This window comes from Vombatus ursinus, unplaced genomic scaffold (genome assembly GCF_900497805.2).
Source record: "Vombatus ursinus unplaced genomic scaffold, bare-nosed wombat genome assembly UNPS02004996.1, whole genome shotgun sequence".
Classification (NCBI taxonomy): domain Eukaryota; kingdom Metazoa; phylum Chordata; class Mammalia; order Diprotodontia; family Vombatidae; genus Vombatus; species Vombatus ursinus.
In genome coordinates, this window is record NW_020944774.1 from 114,783 (window position 1) to 139,863 (window position 25,081).

At 34.3% G+C, this 25,081-nt stretch overlaps 2 protein-coding genes across 2 annotated transcripts; both read right to left on the reverse strand.

Moving 5' to 3' along the window:
* Nucleotides 1–2,942: 2,942 nt before the first annotated feature.
* On the reverse strand, nucleotides 2,943–3,890 carry LOC114028657 (olfactory receptor 8K3-like). The gene has a single exon (XM_027842935.1). The coding sequence runs from the start codon at nucleotides 3,888–3,890 to the stop codon at nucleotides 2,943–2,945; it is 948 nt and encodes a 315-aa protein (XP_027698736.1).
* Nucleotides 3,891–22,570: 18,680 nt separating this feature from the next.
* Nucleotides 22,571–23,521, reverse strand: LOC114028785 (olfactory receptor 8K1-like). Its single transcript, XM_027843066.1, has one exon. The coding sequence runs from the start codon at nucleotides 23,519–23,521 to the stop codon at nucleotides 22,571–22,573; it is 951 nt and encodes a 316-aa protein (XP_027698867.1).
* Nucleotides 23,522–25,081: the final 1,560 nt, after the last annotated feature.

Below are 25,081 nucleotides of genomic sequence, written 5' to 3' on the forward strand. Positions count from 1 at the left end.
AACAATTTGTTAAAAATTAGAATTGAGCAAGTGGAAGCTAATGACAATGTGAGAGAGTGAGAATCAGTCAAATAGAAACAAAAGAATGAAAAAAAAAAGATGAAAACGTAAAATACCTCATTGGCAAAACAACTGACCTGGAAACTCAATCTAGGAGAGACAATTTAAAAATTATTGGTCTAACTGAAAATGACAGTGAAAAAAAAAAAAAAAAACCTGGACAGCATCTTTCAGGAAATCTTGAAGGAAAACTACCCAGAGGGGAAAATAACCATAGAAAGAATCCACCAATCACCTCCTTAAAGAGATCCTAAATTGAAAACACCAAGGAATATAGTAACCAAATTCTAAAATTACCAGGTCAAAGAGAAAATACTGCAAGCAGCCAGGAAGAAACAATTTAAATATCATGGAACCACAGCCAAGATTATGCAAGACCTTGTAGCTTCTACATTACAATATCACAGGGCAAGGAATACGATATTCCATAAGGCAAAGAAGCTTAGATTAAAACCGAGGATCAACTACTCCACAAAAATGAGCATGATCTTTCAGGGGAGGAGATGGATATTCAATGAAATAAGGGACTTCCAATTCTTTCTGATAAAAAACCAGAGTTCAACAGAAAATTTGATCTTCAAATGCAAGACTCAAGAGAGACATTAAAAGGTAAATGGGACAGAAAAAATATTATTAATAAGGGCAAACTGTTTACATCCCTACAAGGGAAGATGACACTAGTAACCCTTGAGAACTGCATTGTTATTACACCACTTTAAAGGAGTATATTTAGAGGGGGTGGGTATAAGTTGACTTTAATGTAATGATAAAAAAAATTCTAATCAAGTGGGTTAAATGGATCTAGGTAAGTGGATTAATCTGACCTAACTAAGGGAATGTACTGGGAGAAAAGGAAAGGAGGAGGCAGACAACGGTAAGTTATGTTATAAGAAAAGGCACAAAAAATATTACAGTAGAAGAAAAGAATGGAGGGAAATGAACATTGTTCGAACCCTAGTCTCATCATTTTTGGCTCAAGAAGGGAATTACATAATCAGTTAGCTATAGAAATCTAACTTGCCCTATTAGGCAGTAGGAGGGAAAAGGGGAAAGAAAAGGGAGGGGGGATAGATAAGAGGGAAGAAGTAGTAAGAGTAAAGGGGAAAAAAAGGAGGGGGCTAATAGAAGGGAGGTGGGACTGAGGGAGGGGGTGGTCAAAAATTGTTCTTGGACAACTTGCTGACAGTGATATACTTAATATCAAAACAACAAAACTCAGAAAAATTTGGACATGAATTTCTGGGTATCTTCTAAATCTCCAACTCTGCTCTTGATTCTGCTTTGGAATCCTCAAAGTTCTTCTTCACAAGATCCTGTAGGAAATATAGAGTCACCCTGAAGTCAAATTAAATCTAATCAATAAACTTTTATTAAATTAAAAAAAAAGAAAAACACATGGAAAGATTTGGACTTACAAGGGAAGATAGTATCCACATTAAGAGAAAGAGAAGACAAGTGGAAATAAGCATAATACAGTGTTGCATATATGTGTATGAGTTCATATGTGCATATATATGTATATATGTATACACACATATGTATGTCTATGTATATATCCATGTTTAATTGTAGCCTTCTGTAAGGCAGGTTGTGGGGTGAGAGGTAGGGAAAAAGGAAACAAAAAGTGCCCAGCAGAAAACAAATGAAAACCTACAAGGAAGCAAAGAAAAGCTGCATAGCTTTGAAAATAATGTGTAGTATTTATTGTATAGGTTTTCTTGAAGTGGAAATCAATGGTTTTGTTTTGAATCCTCTCTTACTCTCTACTGTATTCATGAAACTGTTCTTTTTTTCTCTTTTCTTACTTTATATTTAGTTTTAAAATAAATTTTAAATAAGAACATGACATGAGTACTCATTGAAGTCTCTACTGTTAACAAAGAATAGGTTCATGGCATCATACAATTTACGTGAAAGAGCACATAAAACTTCTGTCATGAAATTCCCAAATTTTATAGATCAATGGGAGTAAGAGAAGATAAATTTATTGCCCAGAATATCATAGGTTGCAAGTAATAGACCTTTTATTTAAATACAAATTCTTCAACAGAAGGTGCAAAGTTGAATTTACTTTAAGCTTTAGAAAATTAAATCTAGCCTAAGATTTTTGGAACTCCCTGTATAACCCAATGTTCTTTCCATCCTAGCACAGCAATGAAGAAAAAAATCTGAGATTGAAGATGGAGGAAGAGATGGAAATTTTCTTCAAGAATTTGAAGAATTATTACAAAGAGTCAAATTGTTTTACTTCACGAGAAGACCAAGGACAATGACTGGAAGTCATGAGGAAATTTAGGTCGTGATAAGGATAAACTCCTTTAGAATAAGAGTTATTCAAAAGGAGACTGGCTGCTCTGTTGGATAATATGGCTGTCATGTACATATTGTTTTCCTTCATAAAATATAAGGTTAATAACATGTATTTTAAAAATATTATAATAACAATAAAATATAAGGCAAGAATTATTTTTTTTTATTTATCAGTGTAGACACGATGCCTAGAATACTATCTGGCGCAAATATTTTTTATATGCTTATTAATTAATTTTCCCAGGTAAAGAAATGTAAAATACATTTAAGCTATTTACTATTGTGACCAGTTATATTTGTATAGTGAGATAGATTGCTTTGTGGAGATATTTTGTATTAATTCTCTATTAGGTGTCTTTAATTAAATGGTCTATTTAATTAGGATTTATCGGAGGTTGACCACTAAGAACACTAATAACTAATCAAAAATGGTTCTCTGCACATTAAGATGAATGTATTTTATTTAAAGATAAAGAAGAATCAGGGAGAAGTTGAAAGAAATCTAGCACATATTTACTTGCTTTGAATAAAGCAAAGAAACTACACACTATATTGGGCCTTAAGGTGAAGACTTAAGTGATTGTTTTAAAGAACCTCCTCAAGGCACCTTTCACCTCTTCGTTCCTCAGACTGTAGGTCAAAGGGTTGAGCATGGGGATGATCAGAGTGTAAAACACAGAGGCTATTTTGTCTGCATCAAAAGAATGACTATTTGGGGGCTGCAGATAGATGAAGAGAAGTGTCCCATAGAATATAACCACCCCAGTGAGGTGAGAGCCAAAGGTGGAGAAGGCTTTGTGCCTGCCCTCAGAAGAGTTCATCCTGTGGATGGCCACAAGAATGAGCATGTAGGAGACAAAGATAATCAGAAGGGAAGAAACAAAATTAAATGCAGATAAGGTCACAATGATTAGTTCAATGTCACTTGTGTCTGAGCATGTAATGGACAATAGGGGAGCACCATCACAGTAGAAGTGTCTTATTACATTTGATTTGCAAAAAGATAATTTAAAAAGCTTTATTGTGACTAGTAGGGATACCATGATGCTATAGAGGTATGAGATAGCCACCAAGAGCCAACATACCATGTCTGACACGAAGACCATATAATAGAGAGGCTTACAGATAGCAACATAGCAGTCATAGGCCATGGCTGACAGAATAAAAAGTTCACTGGCAACGAATAGAACATAGAACACTAGCTGTATTGCACAACCACGATAAGAAATAATGTTTTTCTCTTCTATGAAACCAATTAACATTTTTGGCCCAATAGCTGTGGAATAGCCAAGATCAACAAATGCCAGATGCCTGAGGAAAAAGTACATGGGAGTTTTGAGATGGGAATCAAGACTGGTCAGGATGATCAGTCCCAGGTTCCCCACGACTATGGCCATGTAGTTGAGGAAAAACACAACAAAGAGGGGATCCTGCAGCTCAGGATGATTTGTGATGCCCATGAGAATATATTCAGTCACCTGGCTCCCTGTGGTTTCATTCAGGCTGGTCATTTCTTCCATCCAAGGAAAATATTCTAAGAAGAAAAGAAAGAAAACTTCTTTGAGTACTGTTTGCATAGCTAACTATGCAGTTAATGTCTAGAAAGGTGTTAGATAGAGATGAGCAGGAATTTTCCCACTCAATTACAATGTAATTTTTTCCATTTTGATGCCATGTGGTGAATTCACTCACATTGAAAAAATATCAGATTATATCATTTGATATAGTGTCACATCATGTCATACCATTTCATGTCATACCAATATCTTGTCAGAAAGAGCAGAGTGAATTACATTTTATTTTGCAAATTAATAAAATACGAAACTACTTTTCTCCAAGTGATGGGGCAGGACTATATTATATATGGGTTTTAATATACTTTAACTAATCAGTGGGTCAAAAGATTATAATGGAATACTAATGTAGAATATCACTTATAAGATCACCTTATGGAGGAATACTGATGAAGTAGGTATTGAGTTTGATTTGAACCTACATTAAGAGGGGATAAATAACACATCCAACATGATTTCAAAAATCCTCTGCTAGTCATGAAATCTTCTGGTTTTTGGGTCATTGTCTATGATGATCAGTTGCAAAGTAATGGCTAATGCTAAGAGATGGAACTTTCTTTTTAGGAGTGCCCTAAACCATTGAAGGTAAAGTTCCAGGACCAATCACAGTCTCTGCCTCATGCCGTCATTAATTGTATGATATCCAGGTAGACTCCATATATCTACTCACCCTATATAATCTCCCTTCCCTTTGCCTTTCAGAGAGAAGATATTTTCCTACCTGGATTATGAAGATGAACTAGGCTAACAGTTTTGATGTTTTTAATGTATATTATTCTAAGAGATATGAAAAGACATTTAAAAAATGTTTCTTGTCATTCAGATGATTTCCAATTACATAGCATTGACTCAAAGATCACTCTCATCTCAAATGTTATTAGTGACCATATTGCTTGACAAAACTTATTTGATTTCTCTGCAGAAAAGTTTCTATCACAACTATAACAGTTAGGAACTGTTATTTCATGGCTTTCCTAGAATGGTTTTATGATGTTCAATTTGATGGAATTCTGCCCAAGGGCACAGAATTCTCCTGCTCCCCTCATTAATTGCATAGAGATAACTTTTTGACTGAGATTTTGGACTCCATGTTTTTGATACATTCTACACTGGAGGATCACAAACAAAGAATAATGTTACCTGCTTGTCTGAATGGTAGAATCTTCTTTAGCTTGCTCATCTGATCTGTACTGCCAGTCACTAGAGTCAGACTTTATGGCTTTCTGTGTCCCCAGGAGGCCATGTCCTGAAGGAAGAGAGATGTTTAACTAATTTGGCATCAATGCATCATGGAAATTACCCGTACAGCAATTAGGAAAAAAAAACTTCACTCATTTACCTAATTTCATGGAACATTTTTTATGTTCTAGGCTTCTGTTTGTGAGTGATATGTCAGGGTTGCATCATGCGTAGGGATAGAGAGTTTGCCTTTTTAGATACATCTCTAGGACAGATGGTTACAAATGGTTTTATTGTTGTCCAACAAAAATAAACTAGAGTAGTTCAGCAGACTGAATTGCCTTTAGATAATTACAATATCTTTTAGAGGGAAATAAGTAGTGTTATAGATAAAGAACTAGTCCTACAGTTAGGAAGAACTGATTTCTAATTTACCCTTATACACTAGCTCTTTGACTTTCGACAAGTTACGCAACATCTTCCTTCAAAAGTTTCTTTCTGGTAAAATTGGGCTAATAAGAACATCAATATGCCAGGATTTTTGTGAGAATCAAATGAAATTTTTATCAAGTAACTAAGTGGCTCAGTGAATTTGTCTCTGTTCCTGGACTCAGAAACCACTAAGTTCAAAAGTTGTTTCAGATACTTGAGTTCTGTGACCTTAGTCATGTATCATTGTCATGTAATTTTTGTCTGCTTCAATTTCTTAAGCTTTCAAAAGGAGATAATTATACTTATGCTCCAGGCTGGGTCTGGAGTTCAAATCTGGCCTCAGACACTTCCTAGCTGTGACACCCTGGGCAAGTCACTTAACTCTGTTTAACTCAGTTCCCTCATCTGTGAAAGAGTTGGAAAAGAAAATAACAAACTACTCCAGCATGTTTGCAAAGAAAACACAAAATACAGTCACAAAAAGTTGAGCATGTATGAACAAAAACAAGAAGCAAATGTTTTTAAATGCCAATATTTCATAGGTGATATTGTAGGGTTTTGAAACATGGAACACAACAGTGTCAGAAAAACAACATGTAACTCTAGATGCGGTTCACTCCATTTTACAAGAATTCTAATTTTGTGGTTAATTTTTATAGCTTAATATAGAAGCCTGGCTTAGCTAAGTGAAAAATGGAAGACATAGATCCGGTCTAGCGTCACAAAGATGTATTTAAGTAAGATGGGTTCAGTCATTTTTAGTCATATCTGACTCTTCATGCCATCACATTTTTTGGCACAGTCACTGAAATGTTTTACCATTTCCTTCTGTGGCTCACTTTACAGATGAGTAAACTGATGCAAATTGGGTCAAATGAATTGCATAGTGTCACATAGCTAGTGTCTAAAGCCAGGATTGAACTCAGGAAAATGAGTCTTTCTGACTTCTGCACCAGCATTCTATACACCGTACAACCAAATAACAAAATCAGTAGTTATAAATTATGGTAGGGCCAGAGAAACTGCATGACTCAGATAATAAAATGAACTAAAAGAAATTGATATACTCTCTTTTAAGCAGTTTTCCCACTTATCTCAAATCCTTGTACTTACAGAATCTCAAGAAAACATAATACTATAGCCATCTGGACTCTCCCATCTCATCAAGTTTGCTGGTTAATATGTGCTGGTGTAAGGTCAACAATCTGCCTTTCGTCACTTAAGGATATTGTTTCTTCTCAGCATTATGCATGGGTAGATTACTCTCAGCTGTACAGCAGTTTCTTCAAGGCAGGAACAGTTTTTCTGTTACCTTCTAATTTCCACTACCAATTCCAGTCCCTAGCATAGAAGTGGCCCTTATATAATGGTGAATTGGAAGAGATTGTCAAGAAGGAGATAGGACACATGATTTAGAACCTAGAAAGAACAATAGAGGAGGGAAATGAACAAACAGAAGACATGGATAGATGCTGTAAAAGGCATTAGTTTCATTTTATATATTGATATTCTTTATTTTCACCAAAGGACAAAAATTAAACACAAGTATATGATTTTTGATTATTTTTTTCTGATTCTAATTATTAAAAGAAAAATCAGGTTTCAAATTAAGAGTTCTAAGTCTTTTGGTTTCTGCTAACTATCAAATTCATTTCCAGACAAGTGTGTCCCATATGTATTAAAGCATTATTTCCCTTATTGCTGTTTAAGAATGCATGATAGCAAAATAATTGCATGTTCTTACCTATGATATTGGAAAGCATTGAGTTTTGATGAGGATTTAAATGCTAGCCAAGTACTAACCTCAATTCCACAGAGAATTACATTTAACAATGTTTTTCCTCATTGTAGATTTGACCAGTAAATTAATACACTCCAACACATAGATGCCTATCAATTCCCCTTAAAGAAAAAAATGCAATCCAACTGGCCACTTCCAACAGTAATGAAAATTACTTGTTTTTTTTCCAATTTGTAAATTATTTACTTTAACAATTACTGCAATTTGTTTTAGAGTGTATGCATTGTGCATATAGAAGAGCTGCATTAATCCCTTATACAACGTAGTTGAAGCAATCACTGATGAGTTTAATAATGCCATTAGGTGATCGGTGTAGTAACACCATCACCATCCATCCACACATGTTTACTGGCATGTCCAGTGCGCCCACCCTTGTTGAATCTCTATTTAGAGAGCATGCAACATCTTCAGAGAACCAGTGTCCTGTCTCCATCTCAGTTATTTGGTATCTACAATTGGGAATGAAAGAAAATCATGTGAGAAATATTACATAGTGGTTGTATGGCTGGCCTTAGAATCATGAAGGTCTGAGCTCAAGTCCTGGCTCTGGCACCAAAGACCACATCCTTTTTCTTGTTTTCTTCTTGTCCATATTTATTCATTTCTTCATTTTTGTCTTTTTATGTCCAATGCGTATCACAGTTTGCATGACAGAATGCTTACTTCTTGTTAATTCCTTGTTAGACAGTCAAACTTGTTGTAAGCACCTGATCTTGTTCTCTTCTGTTTTTGTTTCATGATTTGCCTTTTGTATTTCGGTCATGAATCCATTCTGCATTTCTTCTGCAATGTGGTTGATAAAGATGATGATAATGATAATAATAACCATTTAAATCAGATTTACTCTATGATAGGCAATGTGCTAAGCAATTTACAATTATTATTACATCTGATGTTCACACAATTCTGGGAGATAGGTCCTATAACTTCCTCTATTTTACACATAAGGAAACTAAGGCAGAGGTTAAAAGACTTCTGAGTGTGACACAGCTGTTAAACATTTTCTGGCTGAATTTTAACTCGTGTTTTCGTGACCCCTGGCCTGGTGTTCTATCCTCTATGTCTCGCAGCTGTCCCCTCATATGGTATTAGTCTACACTTAATTTCTTCCAATCTGCTTTATGATGCTCTCTCTACATTTTTTGGTCCAAAAATGAGTTCTTATCCAAGAAATTATTGTTTTTATTTTATTTTATTGAACAGTAGGGTATCAAGCTCATTTCTTCCTTATTATTGCATGTGCAGAATATTTAAATGAGTTTTTTTTAATTCTTTAACCAGTGGTGAATAATCTTCACGATTTTGATCTTTTGAGGAAAAATAAAGAATCATTCATATAGCCCTTCTTATTCCTCTCCCATTACACCATTGGTAACAGTACAGGAATGCAAACACTCCTTTCCACCACCTCCACATCCCATCTGTACATACTAATAAAGACAGTGATGGAAATAAACCCTTTAACAAGAGAATATATTCTAGATTATAGATGCTTCTGTCTGACTGATCAATACTTCCTCAATTATGTCTTGTTTTTCTAAAACAACTTTGGTCTCGGGTATCAATAACGCCTGTCTTGCACAAATAAAACAAAAGAGGGGGGAGGGAAGTATGGCTGGAAATATGTTTTGCTACCTAAACTTGCATTGAGATCTATAATTTGTTAAAAATGGTTTGCTTTTTGTGTATAAACCTTTTTCTATTTTACTAACTCAAAGGCACATAAAATATTAATTTATCAAATATGTATTTACCATTGAACTTTGATTTTAGATTATAAGTTATTCTCAAATACATGTCTTTAATATTATCCTTGATAATTTTAGATCTAACATATTACTTTGTCATAGACTTGTGAATAAGTTATGCTTATGTTGCCAACTTGATATTGTTAGACCCTGGGCAGAAATGACTCATTATCGTCTCTGTGCTATAACTAATCCTATTACTGATACTGGCCCTTATGGTACTGAATGAAATTTTCTGTGGAATTCCTTATGCTACTTGCACAATCCCTGGTGAATCTAAGATTATGGTACTGTACAATTCATGGGGTTCCTGGTATTACGTTCCCTCATAATGGCAAATCGTCATAATAATATTGAGGAAACCCACTACAAGAACTTGAACTTATTGAGAAAGCCTCCAGTATATACAAATTAATAATTAGTTGAGGCATTGAAAATTAAATAGGAGGAGGATCCTAATGTATATGTCCCTGACATGGTAGAGTTTGTCTATTAATACCACGTGACCATTATGTGTAGAGGTCACATGTTTAAGTTTACAACTTCCCTGTTCAGTGACAAACACATTCAGCTCAGTACCACAATTCAGGCTGGTTAGTAATATAAGCCATGTAAACACTGCTCCTAAATGTTGGGAAAATGGATTGAGTCAGGCAGGCCTTTTGCATATTTCAAGTTTTATTTTTGGATTTGGTACACAGACAGCTAGACCTGTTTCAAGTCTGATCCCTGAAGCCATCTTTGAGGGGATCAGTTACTGGTGAGAATGGATCAACACTTGTCATTACCATAAGTATCCATAGAGAACCTCCTCCCTGCAATGGATAGGAAAACAGAGGTTCTCTGGAAGTTGAAGCAACCCCACAGAAGCAGTCATGTTTTTAGTTTACCACTATCCACTATCATACCAAGAAACAGATCCCTTGCAGATAAAATCTGGCTTTTTCTTCACTATTTTCTGCAGTCACAATAATTGACCCAGACATGAAATTTATCCTCTACCAAAGTTTTTGAAAGTATGATCCAACCTAAGAAAGGGACATCAAAATGACTTTAAAGAAGATTCATTATTGTATGCTCTGCTACTGTACTTTAAAAACTGCACACAATCTCCATTTGACTTAGATCTGAAGCAGTTAATATTCATTTAGGACATGAGCTCCTAGAGAATATGAGACATCTTCCATTTCTTCTTATTTTTGTATTTTTTTATTAATTTATTTTGAACTTAAATATTAAAACTTAAATACACAAGAAGATAAAAAAGAAACATAAACTTGAATATTAAAACAAATACAAAATAAGAAAAAAAGGCATTGTCATGTACACAGGAGAATGTAAGAGAGGGCTCAAAATATACAGCAATAATGTGTTTTCCATTTCTCTTGATGTCCCAGTTGCTCAGCCAAGCTTTTAGTATAGAGTAAATGTTTAATGATTATCTTTTCATTAATTTCTATTTATCTTATATGTATCTTGCTTTGTCTATATTTTTTTCATGTTGTCACCTCCTTGAGTTCAGAGATCTTTTGGCCTTTTTTTAAAAATACACCCAGCACTTAGCTTTGTGGTTTTCACATAATGAGTGCTTATTAAATATTTATTAGTCAATTGTTGACTTAATGTAGACTTCCAAATACATTTATACTTTTGATTTCCTTTGATGGATTCTAGATACTAGTGTTTCCTAACAGCACATGCACATCCTATTCATTTTCACTATGATTTTTCCAATACTTTAAATATGGAACAGCATGGACCTCAATATTTCTGTGCATGTACCACAGTTCCTGATCCAGTGGACGGACATAAGAGCAATTGTTATTGAAATGTGTATTTCATGATGATTATTATGGCAAAATTCATGAAGAGGAAAAGGAGGAAGAAAATGAGCATTGATAATAAATGATAATGTGATTATGATAATGATAATGATCACAATGAGTAATTAGATTTCTCTGAGTTCCTAGGCAGCCTATTACAGGAGATAAAATATAGAAAGTTGAATTTATAATCAGGAAGACTTAATTCTAACACTACACTCAATGCTTATAGGCTTGATGATTTCAACACATTATTTAATGTTTGTTGATGCTCAATTTCTTCATCTGTAAAATGTGGTTAAAATATCTACTATAGCTGCATCAGAAGGTTGTTGTGAATCTTCAAAGAAGGAATATTTATGAATTCTAGTCACAAATGTCAGCTATTATTCATATTTTTTCTTCTTAGACCTGTATTAAAATATGTATAATGAAAGTCCTTTGATATTATTCTCAAAACTTTGAAATGATTTATTTAAGAGGAATCATTAGGGAATCAAGACAAAGAAAAACAAAACAAAATCTCCCCTAGGACCATTTTGCCATTTTAAGTATACCATTGGGAGAGATTATTCTGTGAAGCTGTTTTAACACATGGGATTGAAGGCAGGTTGGGATGGGCTTCTTTTGGGAAACATCAGTTAATTTTTTTTTTCCAATTGAAATACAAAGCTGGAGAATTTTCAAGGTTATTATGGAAAGTCTATGTTTTCATGTCTATGAAACACTTACTAATTAAATAATTCTGTTTTCAGAAAAGACCAATGGAAATTTTGTGTTGCACCATTTGCGTGCTGTACTAGTCCTGAAGAAAAGACAAATGTGAGCATTTTATTTTAAACTCATTTCTCAACAAAATCCCTAGACAATTTCATAGTGCTTTCCTTCCTCATTAATTCCAATATTCAACCCAATATTTCAAGTCTCATACCCAGATATCTAATGAAAAATAAGCCCCAAATATTTTCTCATTGAAGAAAATTGGAAAAGAGGCTGTGATGCTGAATACTATTAAATTATATGTCTCTGTCTGGGGTAGAACTTGGAGAAGCAGCAAGAGAAAATTTAAAATCATTATATCCATCAAGAATTTTTACAACCTGTATCTCTGATAAGGGCCTCATTTCTAAAATATATAGAGAATTAGGTCAAATTTATAAGAATACATGTCATTCCCCAATTGATAAAGGGTGAAAGGATATGAACAGGCAGTTTTCAGATGAAGAAATTAAAGCCATATTGAAAAAAAAATGCCTAAATAACTATTGATTAGAGAAACGCAAATCAAAACAACTCTGAGGTACTACATCACACCTAACAGATTGGCCAATATGACAAAACAGGAATATCATAAATGTTGGAGAAGATGTGGGAAAATTGGAACACTAATTCATTGTTGGTGGAGTTGTGAAATGATCCAACCATTTTGGAGAGCAATTTAGAACTATGCCCAAAGGGCTATAAAAATGTGCAAACCCTCTGACCCAGCAAAAACACTTCTGGGACAGTGTCCTAAAGAGATCATACAAGTGGAAAAAGGACCCATATGTACAAAAATGTTTATAGCAGTTTTTTTTGTGGTGGCAAAGAATTTGAAATTGAGAGGATGCCCATCAATTGGGGAATAGCTGAACAAGATGTGGTGTATTAATGTAATGGAATACTATTGTGCTATAAGAAATGATGAGCAGACAGACTTCAAAAAATCCTGGAAAGACTTTTATGGACTGATGCTGAGTGAAGTGTGCAGAACCAGGAGAATGTTGTACACAGTGACAGCCATGTTGCACTATGACTAATATTGATAGACTTAACTCTTCTCAACAATGCAAAGGTCTAAGACATCGCCAAAGGCCTCATGATGGAAAATGCAATCCAAATCCAAAGCAAGAACTACCGAGTTTGAATGCAGATTGAAGCATACTATTTGCCATTTTTTTCTTCTGTTTTGCTTTGTTTTCTTTTTCTTGTGGTTTCTCCTATTGGTTCTTACTTACAACATCCCTAATGTGAAAATATGTATAATAGAAGTATATATGTATAACCTATACCAGGTTGCACACCATCTTGGGGAGGGAGGTGGGGAAGGAGGGACAGAAAAATTCAAAACTCAAAAGCTTATGGAAGTGATTGTTGATAAATCAAAATAAATTAATAAAAAAGTAATGTTTTGTTATATTTGATGTACAGAAAAAATAATTTAAGTCTTAGTTGTTATCACTCAACACACCAAGATGCAATAGAGGTATGAGACAGACAACAAAAGCCAACATACCCTGTCTGACATGATGATCTTGTAGAGGAGGGGCTTACAGATAGACACATAAGGGTCATAGGATAAAAAGTTCACTCGCAACAAAAATCCCAAAGTAAAATAGCTGAACTGTGCATCCACTGTTGGAAAGGATATTTTTCTCCTCTACGTAACTAATCAACATTTTTGGCCCAATAGTTGTGAAATAGCCAAAATCAGCAAATGTCAGATGCCTGAAGGGAAAAAAGTACATGGGGATTTGGAAGTGGGAATCCACAGTGGTTAGAATGTTCAGGCCTTGGTTCCACACAGTCGTGGCCATGTAGTTAAGGAAAAAAAACTATAAAAACTGTAGCTCAGAACTGTTTGTGATGCACATGAATCAACTTAGTCACCTGGCTCCACGTGGTTTCATTCAACTTGATCGTCACTTTCATCCTAGTAATGTTATCTCAAAATAAAAGAAATAAACCTCCTTTGAGTACTTTTTGCATCAATAATTACACATTTGTTTTGTAAAAATGTTTCAGATAAAATGATCAGGAACTTTCTCAGCCAATTATAATTTAATTTTATAAATTTAGGTGTGATAATTTCATATGATTTCATATCATATCATATCATATATATATATATATATATGATAACATATCTATATCCTGTCACCCAAGCAAAAGTGCATGTAGTTTTATTTATAAAATACAGAGTGGATTATGGAACTACTTATCCCCAAATGAAATAAGATAACATCATGAGTATGTTTTGAAATGTTTTAACTAATTAGTGGGTCAAAGAATTATAATGAAATTCTAAAGGACATTAGAGCATTTAGAAATATTTTATGGAAAAGTATTGGTGGAAACAGATACCAAACTGACTTTGACAATAAGAAAAGATAGGCTAAAATCATCTACCACATTTCCAAGTAACCCTTTGCTAGTTAAGTAACCTTCAGATTTTGGGGCCATTGTCTGTGATTCACAGTGGGAAAGTGATGGCCCATGACAGGTCATTGAATTTCCTTTTTAAGAGGGCACTAAACCATTGAAGGTAAAGGTTCAGGTTCTATAGCAGTCTCTCTGTCTTGCAATTATTCATTGTATGACATCCAGGGATGCTCCATATATCAACTCACTCTCTGTAGTCTCATTTCCCTTTGCCTTACCAGAGAGAAAATATTTTTCTGCCTAGATTACAGAGCGGAGCTAGGCATATAATTTTACTATTTGTAATGCCTCTTCATTGCCAGACACAGAAAAGGACTTTATTAAAAAATGTTTATTCTTAAGATGATATGCAGTTATATGGCATTGATCTCAAAGATCACTGAGATCCCATATAGTATTAGTGATCAATATCCTTTGACAAAAGTTATTTGAAAACTCTGATTGCAGAGGGTTTCTGTGACAATTGTCATGGCTAGCAATTTTCATCTGATGAATTTCCTATGATGGTTTTATGCCGTTACATTTTGAGTGAATTCATCACATGGCACTTAAATTGTCCCATTCACCCACATTGTGGCCACAGTGATTGGCTCTTTGAACTCAGCTGCTTAGACTTCAAATTTTTGACCCCTACTGCAATGAGAAGACCACAAAGAATAATGTTGCCCACTTATGTGGAACAAAGAAGCATGTATGACTTGTTCATGTTATCCATACCTAGAGTAAGACTCAATGGTTTTCTCAGTCCGCATGAGGTCATATCCCTGAAGTACTAGAGAAGGTTTAATGTATTTCATATGATCATGTCATGGAAATTGCGCAGTCAGTAATGAGTGACAATGTTCACTGGTTTATTTAATTTCATGGAGGATTTTTTAAATAATTACCCTATTCCAGGCTTCTATTTGTGGGTGATATATCCTAGTTGCATCAAGCTCAAGAATATTGCAGAAGCTGGTGAAAGATGTCTGTAACCAAACAAAACAGGTTAGTTTAACCATCCATACACTGAAAGTCAAGTAGATTAAGAACGTCTAGTACCTAGAATATGACATGAAGATGCCTGGGTAAAAGAGAGAGTTTTCCTTTTTGGATGCACCCTTAGGACTGATGGATACAGATGGGCTTAGTGATGGGCACCAAAAATAAGCAGTGGGACATAAACAGGATTGCCTTTAGTGAATTAAAAGGTTTGGTTTTTTTTATTTTTAATTTTTTAAATTTTTTTAGAAGGAGATAGTGGTGCAGTGGCTAGAGCACTGTGTGGGCAATTTGAACGATTTGCATTCTAATATACCCGTATACACTAGCTCTGACTTTTGGCAAGTAAATTAATATCTATGTCTATTTTTTTCTTCTAGTAGAAGAAGACTAATAATAGCTTTTCATTGTCAGGATTGTTGCGATGATAAAATGAAATTTTTATCAAGTATCTAATTGGTCCAATGTATTTGTCTCTGGGCTGGTGTCAGAAAGAGCTGATATCAAAAGTTGTGTCAGATATGTAGGAGCAATCTGAACTTTGTAACATAATTTGTTTTCAGTCTGCCTCTGCTGCAGAGACAATAGTACTTCCTAGGGCATGGTTTTGAGGATCAAATCAGATATTTGTAAAATGTTTAGCAAAGAGCTTGGCCTATATTAGGCATTTTAAAAGTGCATGTATAGTTTTTATTGACTCCAGTCTATTCTGAAAGAAGTCCATTTTTTATTTTTCAAACTTTTTAACAATTTTTAAAATTTTTAGTTCAAAATTCTTTTCTTACTTCTAGCCATCCACCTCACCCATTGGGGGGGGGCAGGAAACAAGCTGTAAGATATGCATTACACTTGTGAAGTTACGAAAAACATATTTCCATATTGGTCACATTGCAATACATATTTATGGAGATGAGGAAATTTTTAAAAAGCATATTCTTCAATCTGCATTTGATTTTTATCAATTTTCTCTCTGGAGATGTGTAACATTTTTTTTTCAATATGAGTCCTTTGGAATTGTCATGGATCATATTATTCATCACAGTTTCTATCTTTCACAGTTTCTTGTTATTAAGATTTTGCTATTATCATGTACAATGTTTCCTGGTTCTGCTCACTTCATTTTGGATCAGTTTATATAAATCTTCACCACCTTTTTTTGAAACTACTCCTATCATCATTGGGTAAGTTCAGTTTTATAGCCCTTTATTTTAGGTTTTATATATACATATATATATATATACACACATATATATACACACATACACACACATATATAATATATATATATAATATATATACACAGTGGTTATCAAGTTCAATTTTCCCAGTTTATTGCTTATGTAGAATTTTTTAATGAATTTTATAATTTTAAGTAGCATTGAATGACCTTGATGTTTTTGACAGTCTGGAAACATGAAGAATTGTTCATATATACTTTCCCATGCCCCCATTGCCTTATTGATGAGATTAAAAGAACCAAGATCCTCATGACCACCAAATCCCATCCCAACTCATTCATATAGATACAGTGGAGGAACTAATTTGCTCAACAAGAGAATGAGTCCTAGATAACAGTGGTGGCCACCTGACTGACCATTACTTTCTGAAATATGTCATGCTCCTCAAAAACTAGCTTGATCTCAGGACACCAGGAATGCTTCTCTTGGAAGAAGAAGAAGAAGCAGAAGCAGAAGCAGAAGCAGAAGAAGAAGAAGAAGAAGAAGAAGAAGAAGAAGAAGAAGAAGAAGAAGAAGAAGAAGAAGAAGAAGAAAAGGAGGAGAATAAGGAAGCATGACTATAATGTTTTTTGTTGATCAAACTTACAATGGGCTCTATATTTCATAAATATGCTTTATTTTTGCAGATAAAGGCTATTTAAAATTACTGTGAAAGTAGCAATTTCTGAAATATGTTTTTATCAATGAGTTATGACTTTATAATATAAGTTCTCTTCAAGTACATGCCATTAATTTTATTCTTGATAATTTTTGGTCCAAAATAATATTTCGTCACAGATGCATGTGTGAGTTGTGAATATGTTGCCATCTTGATATTGGTAGACACTAGGCAGAGATGACTCATTACCATCTCTCTGCTGTATCTTATCCCATGATTGATATTGGCCCTTCTGGTACTTTCTGATACTCTGTATGATTCCAGGTGAATCTCGGATTTCAGTACAAAACCATTCCTAGAATTCCAAGTGCACACTTCCCTCACAATGGCATATCATCATAATGATCTTGAGTATATGCACTAAAAAAATTGCATGCTGGCACACTACCCTGGCTTTTTCATCTTCTTTTTTATTAACTTATTTCGATTTATCAACAATCACTTCCAAAAGTTTTTGAGTGCATCTTCTACAGCCACAATAACTGGTCCTCTCCCATGCTTCATTTCCAACATTTTAAACAATAAGTTGGGTACATTTTCAAAACAGAACATGTCCTCTTTCATGAATTGATTTTAAACTCATTTTTGGTCATGTATCATCTTCCCGTTTTTATTAAACACTATGTCTCTCAGAGTCATTGGCTATCTAAGGGATTTGGGGGGATGAGGGAATCATCTATGAGGAATCTAAGTAGCCTCGACAAAAAGGGCCAAATCTTATACTTCTAGAGAGTCACTGAGCTCCCAGTTTTGAAAGTAATTAAAAGAAAATGGCAGTAGGTTTGAAAGACCCTTCTCATTATTTAGGTGTTGAAAGAATTATTAAGTCAGAATTATATCTTCAATCCACATATACCTGACATTCCCTTAGGTTTGATAATGATGTATTCACTTTTATCTGGAATTGCAGATTACAATTACACCTCAGTAATTGTTCACAACTACTAAATATGGTTAATGAGGAGGAAAAACCATGTTCTATATAAGATTTCAAAAACTACCATATATTGACAATTTCTCCAGTATATAGCAAGGTCTAATTGGTTTATGCTTTGAAAATTATCTTGAAGGAAGCTCCAACTGTATATTCCCAGGACATGGTAGAGTTTGTCTATTAATACCATGTGACCAAATCAGGTAGAAGCTTCATGTTAGACTCCCCAACTTCAGTGACCTGGCTCAGTGAGAAGCACATTCAGTTCAGTAGCAGAATGGTCAATTCAGGGACACTTCAAGTCAAATTGTTTATTTCTTGTACATGAAAATGTTATCGGTATTCTTATGACTTTCATCATTATTTTGTTTAAAAGAAAGACTTAGTCTTACCTGGGTATGATGGGCTGATTAAAAAAAATAATTCTGTGCAGGAAGAGATAAAAAGGAGTGAGGGGAGAGCAGAACATGTTGGAACTCTACTCTTATTTGGAATGGGTTAAAGAGGGAACCACATATATGTCTAGAAAGGTATAAAAGTCTTCTAAATTTAGAAAAAATGAAGAGGGAAAAGGTATAGGGCTGGAGGGATGATAAGAGAGGGACTTTTGGAGGCATGGGTAGGTTAAGTGATAAGAGGGCAAGGCACCAGGTAGAAGTAAAGGAAAGGGGTGAGGAAGTATAAAGTAAATAGGGTGAGAAGGAGAGTGAGGAAAAATAGGAAGGAAGAAAATGCACAAGTAATTATAGCTTAGAATGTAAATGGGAGGAATTTACCCCCACTGCCCCCCAAAAAAAGAAATGGATAGTAGATTAAAAATTAGAAACCAACAACTTATTGTTTTCAGGAAACACTATAAAAATGAGTGATACAAAGATAAAAAAAGGGCAGGTGAAGAATTTATGATGTAAAAAAAACAAGAATAGTAATCATCATCTCAGACAGAGTTAAAGTTAACATAGACTTAATCAAAAGAGGAAAATGGATAAAATTCGCTACTTATCAATAATATTATTCAGTAATGTTTTAGACCAATTAAGTAGTTAGGCACCACAATACACCTCAGAGTATACCTGCCAAAAACAACAACAGCAACAGAGGACCTAAATAAATATAAAAATAATGCACTTTTTATGCCAACAAATCCAGATAGTATATAATTTAAAAAATTTAGTATTCATGAGTAAGTAATGACAATATTAAAATGGCAATTTTATCTAACTGCTCTATTTATTTAACAGAATCTCAATTAAATTACTAATAAATTATCTTAATAAGTTAGAAAAAATAATAACAAAGTTCTTTTGGAATACTAAAGGTCAGTAATTTCAAGGAAACCAAGGAAAATATGTAAAGGAAAAAGATTGAGCAGTATCAGACCTTAAACTATAAGATGAAAGCATTGTTGAAGTGTAAAGTAGATAATTTATATGATTTTAAATTAAAATATCATGGTATAAATAAAGCCAATGTAACCAAGAATAGAAGAAATGCAGAAGTGTAGGGAGAAAACTTTCATATACAATCACTAAACTAGGATGTAAGTGGGTTGGAATATTGCTGTGGTGTAGGAAATGATGAGCTGGCTGATATAGAAAAATAAAGAAAGATTTGGACTTAGGAAAGAAGATACTATTCATATTCAGAGAAAGAGAAGACAAGTGGAAATATTCATAGTATTGTGACGTATATGTCTAAGAGTTGTTATGTGTGTATATGTGTATATACATACATACATAAATGTTTAACTGTAGTCTTATTTAAGGCAGAGGGTGGGGTATGGAAGGAGAGGAAAAATAAAGTAAAAAGTGCACAGCAGAAAAGAAAAAAATCTATAAGGAAGCAAAGAATACTGTGTAGTTTTGAAAACAGTGGGTAGTATTTATTGCATAGGTTTTCTTGAAATGGAATTTTATGATTTTATATTCAATCCTCTTACTTTCTACTGTCTACATTACAATATTCTTTTTTTCTTTTCTCATTTTTTATTTAGGTTTAAAATAAATTTTTGAAAAGAGCATGAAATGGGAGTGCTGATTGTAGACTCTATGCTGTTAGCACAAAGAATACGTTCATGGCGTCATAGAATTTTAAGTGTAATAGCATTTAAAATTTACACATCTTATTCCAAATTTTATAAATGAGTAGAAGTCAGAGAAGATAAACTTATTTCCTAGAATATCACAGGCCACAAGTAGTAGAACTTTTACTTAAACCCAGGTTCTTTAACAGCACAGAATGGTCCAAAAGTATGATTTACTTTAAGTTTTAGAAAATTATATCTACCCTAAGATTTTGGAACCCCCTGTATAACCCTGTGTTCTTTCCATCATAGCACAAAAATGGAAACAAAATCTGGGACTGAAGCTGGGGGAAGAGATGGAAGTTTTCTTCAAGAACCTGAACAATTATGATAAAGAAAAGGGAATCAACTTATTCTATTTCACAGAGAAGACCAGAAAAATGTCTGGAAGACAGAGATGGGAAATTTAGGTTGTGGTAAGGATAAACTTCTTCACAGTAAGAGACAATCAAAAAGAGATTTGCTTCTCTGCTGAATAATCTGGCTCTCATGTACGTATTTTTTTCCTTCATGAAATGTAAGTTCACTGATGGCAAGAGCTATTTTTTTTAAATTTGTCTGTGTAGTCCCAAAGCCTAGAATAGAACCTAGATTTAGCATTTTTAAATGCTTGATAATTGATTTCCCAGGGAAGGAAACTTAATACAAAGTTAGGCTTTAACTTTTGTAATATATAATGAAATAGATTGTTTTATACCAATATTTTGTATTAGTCCTCTAATATGTTTCTTTAGTTAAATGGTCCACTTATCTAGGTTTTATTGCAGATTGACCACTGAAACACACACAAACACTAACAAGTCAAAAATTGTTCTCTGACTCTATATTAAGAGAAATGTTTCCCCCTAAAATACAAGAGAATAATCAAGGGAAAGTTGAAAGAAATCTAGCATATATTTACTTGCTTCTAATAATGAAATGGAATCATTCACTACATTCACCATTAAAAAGAAGGCGTACATGCATTTTTTTAAGGAGCCTCCTCAATGCACCTTTCACCTCTTTTTTCGTGAGACTGAAGATCAAAGGATTGACCATGGGGTTGACTAGAGTGTAAAACACAGAGGCCATTTTATCTTTCTCAAAGGCATGGCTAGATTGGGGTTGCAGATAGATGAAGAAAATTTTTCCACAGAATATAACTACATCAGTGAGGTGAGAACCAAAAGTGGAGAAGGCTTTGTGCCTGCCCTCAGAAGAGTTCATCCTGAGAATGGTCACAAGAATGAACATGTAGGAGATAAGGATAATGAAGAGGGAAGAAATAAAATTAAGTACAGCAAAGATAATAATGATTACTCCAATTTCAATTGTGTCTGAGCATGTGATGGACAATAGGGGAGCACCATCACCATAGAAGTGTCTTATTGCATTAGATTTACATAAAGATAATTTAAAAAGCTTCATTGTGACCAGTATGGATACCAAAGTGCTACAGAGGTATGAGACAGCCACCAAGAGCCAACATACCATATCTGACACAATGACCATATAGTAGAGAGGATTACAGATAGCAACATAATGGTTATAGACCATGGCTGACAGGATAAAAAGTTCACTGGCAATAAATATCACATAGAACACTAGCTGTATTGCATATCCATTATAAGAAATTATATTTTTCTCCTCTATGAAACCAACTAACATGTCATAAGTCACAAGTAATAGACCTTTTATTTAAACTCAGATTCTTCAACAGAAGGTGCAATGTCAAATTTACTTTAAGCTTCAGAAAATTAAATCTAGCCTAAGATTTTTGGGATTCCCTTTATAGCTCAGTGTCTTTCCATCCTAGCAAAAAATGAAAAATTAATTCTGGGACTGAAATTGAAGGAAGAGATGGAAGTTTTCTTCAAGAATTTGAACAATTATTGTAAAGAATCAAATTGTTCTACTTCACAGAGAAGACCAGGGACAATGGATGGAAGTCATGGGAAAATTTAGGTTGTGTCAAGAATAAACTTCTTAAGAATAAGAGATATTCAAAAAGAGACTGGCTGTTCTGTTGGATAATGTGTCTGTCATGTACATAGTGCTTAGCTTCACAAAATATTAGTTTAGTAACATATAATTATACATAATTATAATATAACGTATGTGATAATAACAAAATATAAAACAAGAATTATTTTTTTTATTTATCAGTGTAGACTCAGTGACTGGAATGGTACCTGGCACTAGCATTTTGTATCTGCTTATCAATTGATTTTCCCAGGTAAGGAAACTTAAAACAATGTTAGGCTGTTTACTATTATAAATAGTTATTATTTGTATAGTGAAATAGATTGCTTTGTGGAGATATTTTGTATTAATTCTCTAATAGGTCCCTTTAATTAAATTGTCCACTAAACTAGGATTTATTGGAAGTTGAACACTAAGAACACTAATAACTAATCAAAAATGATTATCTGTATATTAAGAGAAATGTTTTATTTTTTTAAGATTAAAAAAAAGAATCAGGGAGAAGTTGAAAGAAATCTAGCACATATCTACTTGCTTTGAATAATTCAGTGGAATCACACACTACAATGGGCTTTAAAGAGAAGGTTTACATGATTTTTTTAAGGAGCCTCCTCAAGGCAACTTTCACCTCTTTGTTCCTCAAGCTATAGATCAAAGGGTTGAGCATGGGGATGACCAGAGTGTAAAACACAGAAGCTACTTTGTCTGCATCAAAGGAATGACTACTTGGGGGCTGTAGATAGATGAAGAGAAGTGTCCCATAGAATATAACCACCCCAGTGAGGTGAGAACCAAAGGTAGAGAAGGCTTTGTGCCTGCCCTTGGAGGAGTTCAACCTGAGGATGGCCACAAGAATGAGCATGTAGGAGACAAGGATAATCAGAAGGGAAGAAACAAAATTAAATGCAGCGAAGATCATAATTATTACTTCAATCTCACTTGTGTCTGAGGATGTAATAGACAATAGGGGAGCACAATCACAGTAAAAATGTCTTATTACATTTGATTTGCAAAAAGATAATTTAAAAAGCTTTATTGTGATTACTAGAGATACTATGATGCTATAGAGGTATGAGACAGCCATCAAGAGCCAACATATCATGTCTGACATGATGACCATATAATAGAGAGGCTTACAGATGGCAACATAACGGTCATAGGCCATGGCTGACAGGATAAAAAGTTCACTGGCAATGAATAGCACATAAAACACTAGCTGTATTGCACACCCATGATAAGAAATAATGTTTTTCTCTTCTATGAAACCAATTAACATTTTTGGCCCAATAGCTGTGGAATAGCCAAGATCAACAAATGCCAGATGCCTGAGGAAAAAGTACATGGGGGTTTTGAGGTGGGAATCAACACCGGTTAGGATGATCAGCCCCATGTTCCCAACAACTATGGCCATGTAATTAAGGAAAAATATAACAAAGAGGGGGCCCTGGAGCTCAGGATGGTTGGTGATGCCCATGAGAATGAATTCAGTCACCTGGCTCCCTGTGGTTTCATTCAGGTTTCTTTTCTTTTCTTCCATTCAAGGAACATAATCTGAGAAGAATAGAAAGAAGTCTTATTTGAATACTGTTTGCATATGTAACTAGGCAATTAATGGCTAAAAATGCAGAGATGAGCAGGAATTTTCTCACAAAATTACAATGGAATTATATCCATTCATATGCAATGTGGTGAATTCACTCAAATTGAAATAATATCACATTATATCATCTGATATAATGTCACATCATGTCATACCATTTCATATCACATCAGTAACCTGTCACAAAGAAGGTAGTGAATATGATTTTGTTCTACAAAATAGTAAATTAGGCACCTGGGTTTGGAACCAGGCACCACTTTAGCAGTTACAGTGCACTGGATTAGTGGAGATGTTCCTATAGTATCGCTTCACACTGAGAGAGACCAGACCCACCAACAGAGAGGCCACACGGATAGCGATCTGGACAAAACTATGTCTGGGGCTCCTGCTCCTGGCACCCTGGTTACTCATGCAGATTTATTCACAAAATGTAACCACCACACCAAGTATGAAGAACACTTCAGTGAGCACTACCACTCTGCTAGCAACTAAATAGTCCCAAAACAAAACTACCACTACTACAAAAAGTGGAAATGTCCTGGAGCCTCTTCATCTTCTCACTCTACTGTTATTCAAGAGGCTGTGTACATCTATGTCTTTACTGTTAAGAGACTCAGTCAAGCCAACAGCAATGCTTCCCTAACCTATCGTCCTGGACCCTCTGAGATGGCTACATCTACTAGTCAGAGGCACAGAAGGAAACAAAACCAACAGTCAATGTCTTGACCCCACCCACTCTACTTTCACACCTTTAAATGCATTGACATCAATTCCAGAGAAGGTCCCAGACTAATTTCCCACATGTTGAATAAATAATTTGAGAAGGATCTGTATGATTTCATGGGACTGAATGAAGTTGGACTTTTTAGTTCAATGTTTAAACCAATTGGAACTTCTGAGAACAAAACTGAAGAGAGATGGCATCCACTTAATTCAAGATTAACAATTCACTAATTAAAAGAGTAGATTTTTTTTCTTGATCCAGAAAAGCGGAAAAGGTGTGGAAAAGAGACTTGGTTTTCACTTTGGTTCGTTAGCCATAAAATGATTAGATGGTATAAACAGCTTCCATATTTCTAGTAACATGGATGGTGGAAGAAGCATCATCAAGCTTTGGTAGTAAATCCTCCATGTGTTTTAGCAGCACTCATTTAATGACTATATCCTTCAGATGAGTTGTAAAGCATTAAGGTATGACTATTCTCATAAGAGATAAACTATTTACAATTTGGATTTGACATAGCATTTAAATTGTTATATCACAAATAACATGTGCCAGAGCCATGATGGATTGGAACCTTCGCACAATGAAAGCAAAATGAGCAAAAACGGCTTTCATAATATTCTGTAGAAAACTAGACATTCCCATTACTTCCTCATTTAACAAAATGTTAGATTTCATTAGCTACCTTACTTTCCTCAATTACAAAGACTTCTGAAGTACATGACCTCTTGAATAACTTTCAAATGCTGTTTTATTTCTGAGTTTGTCAAATA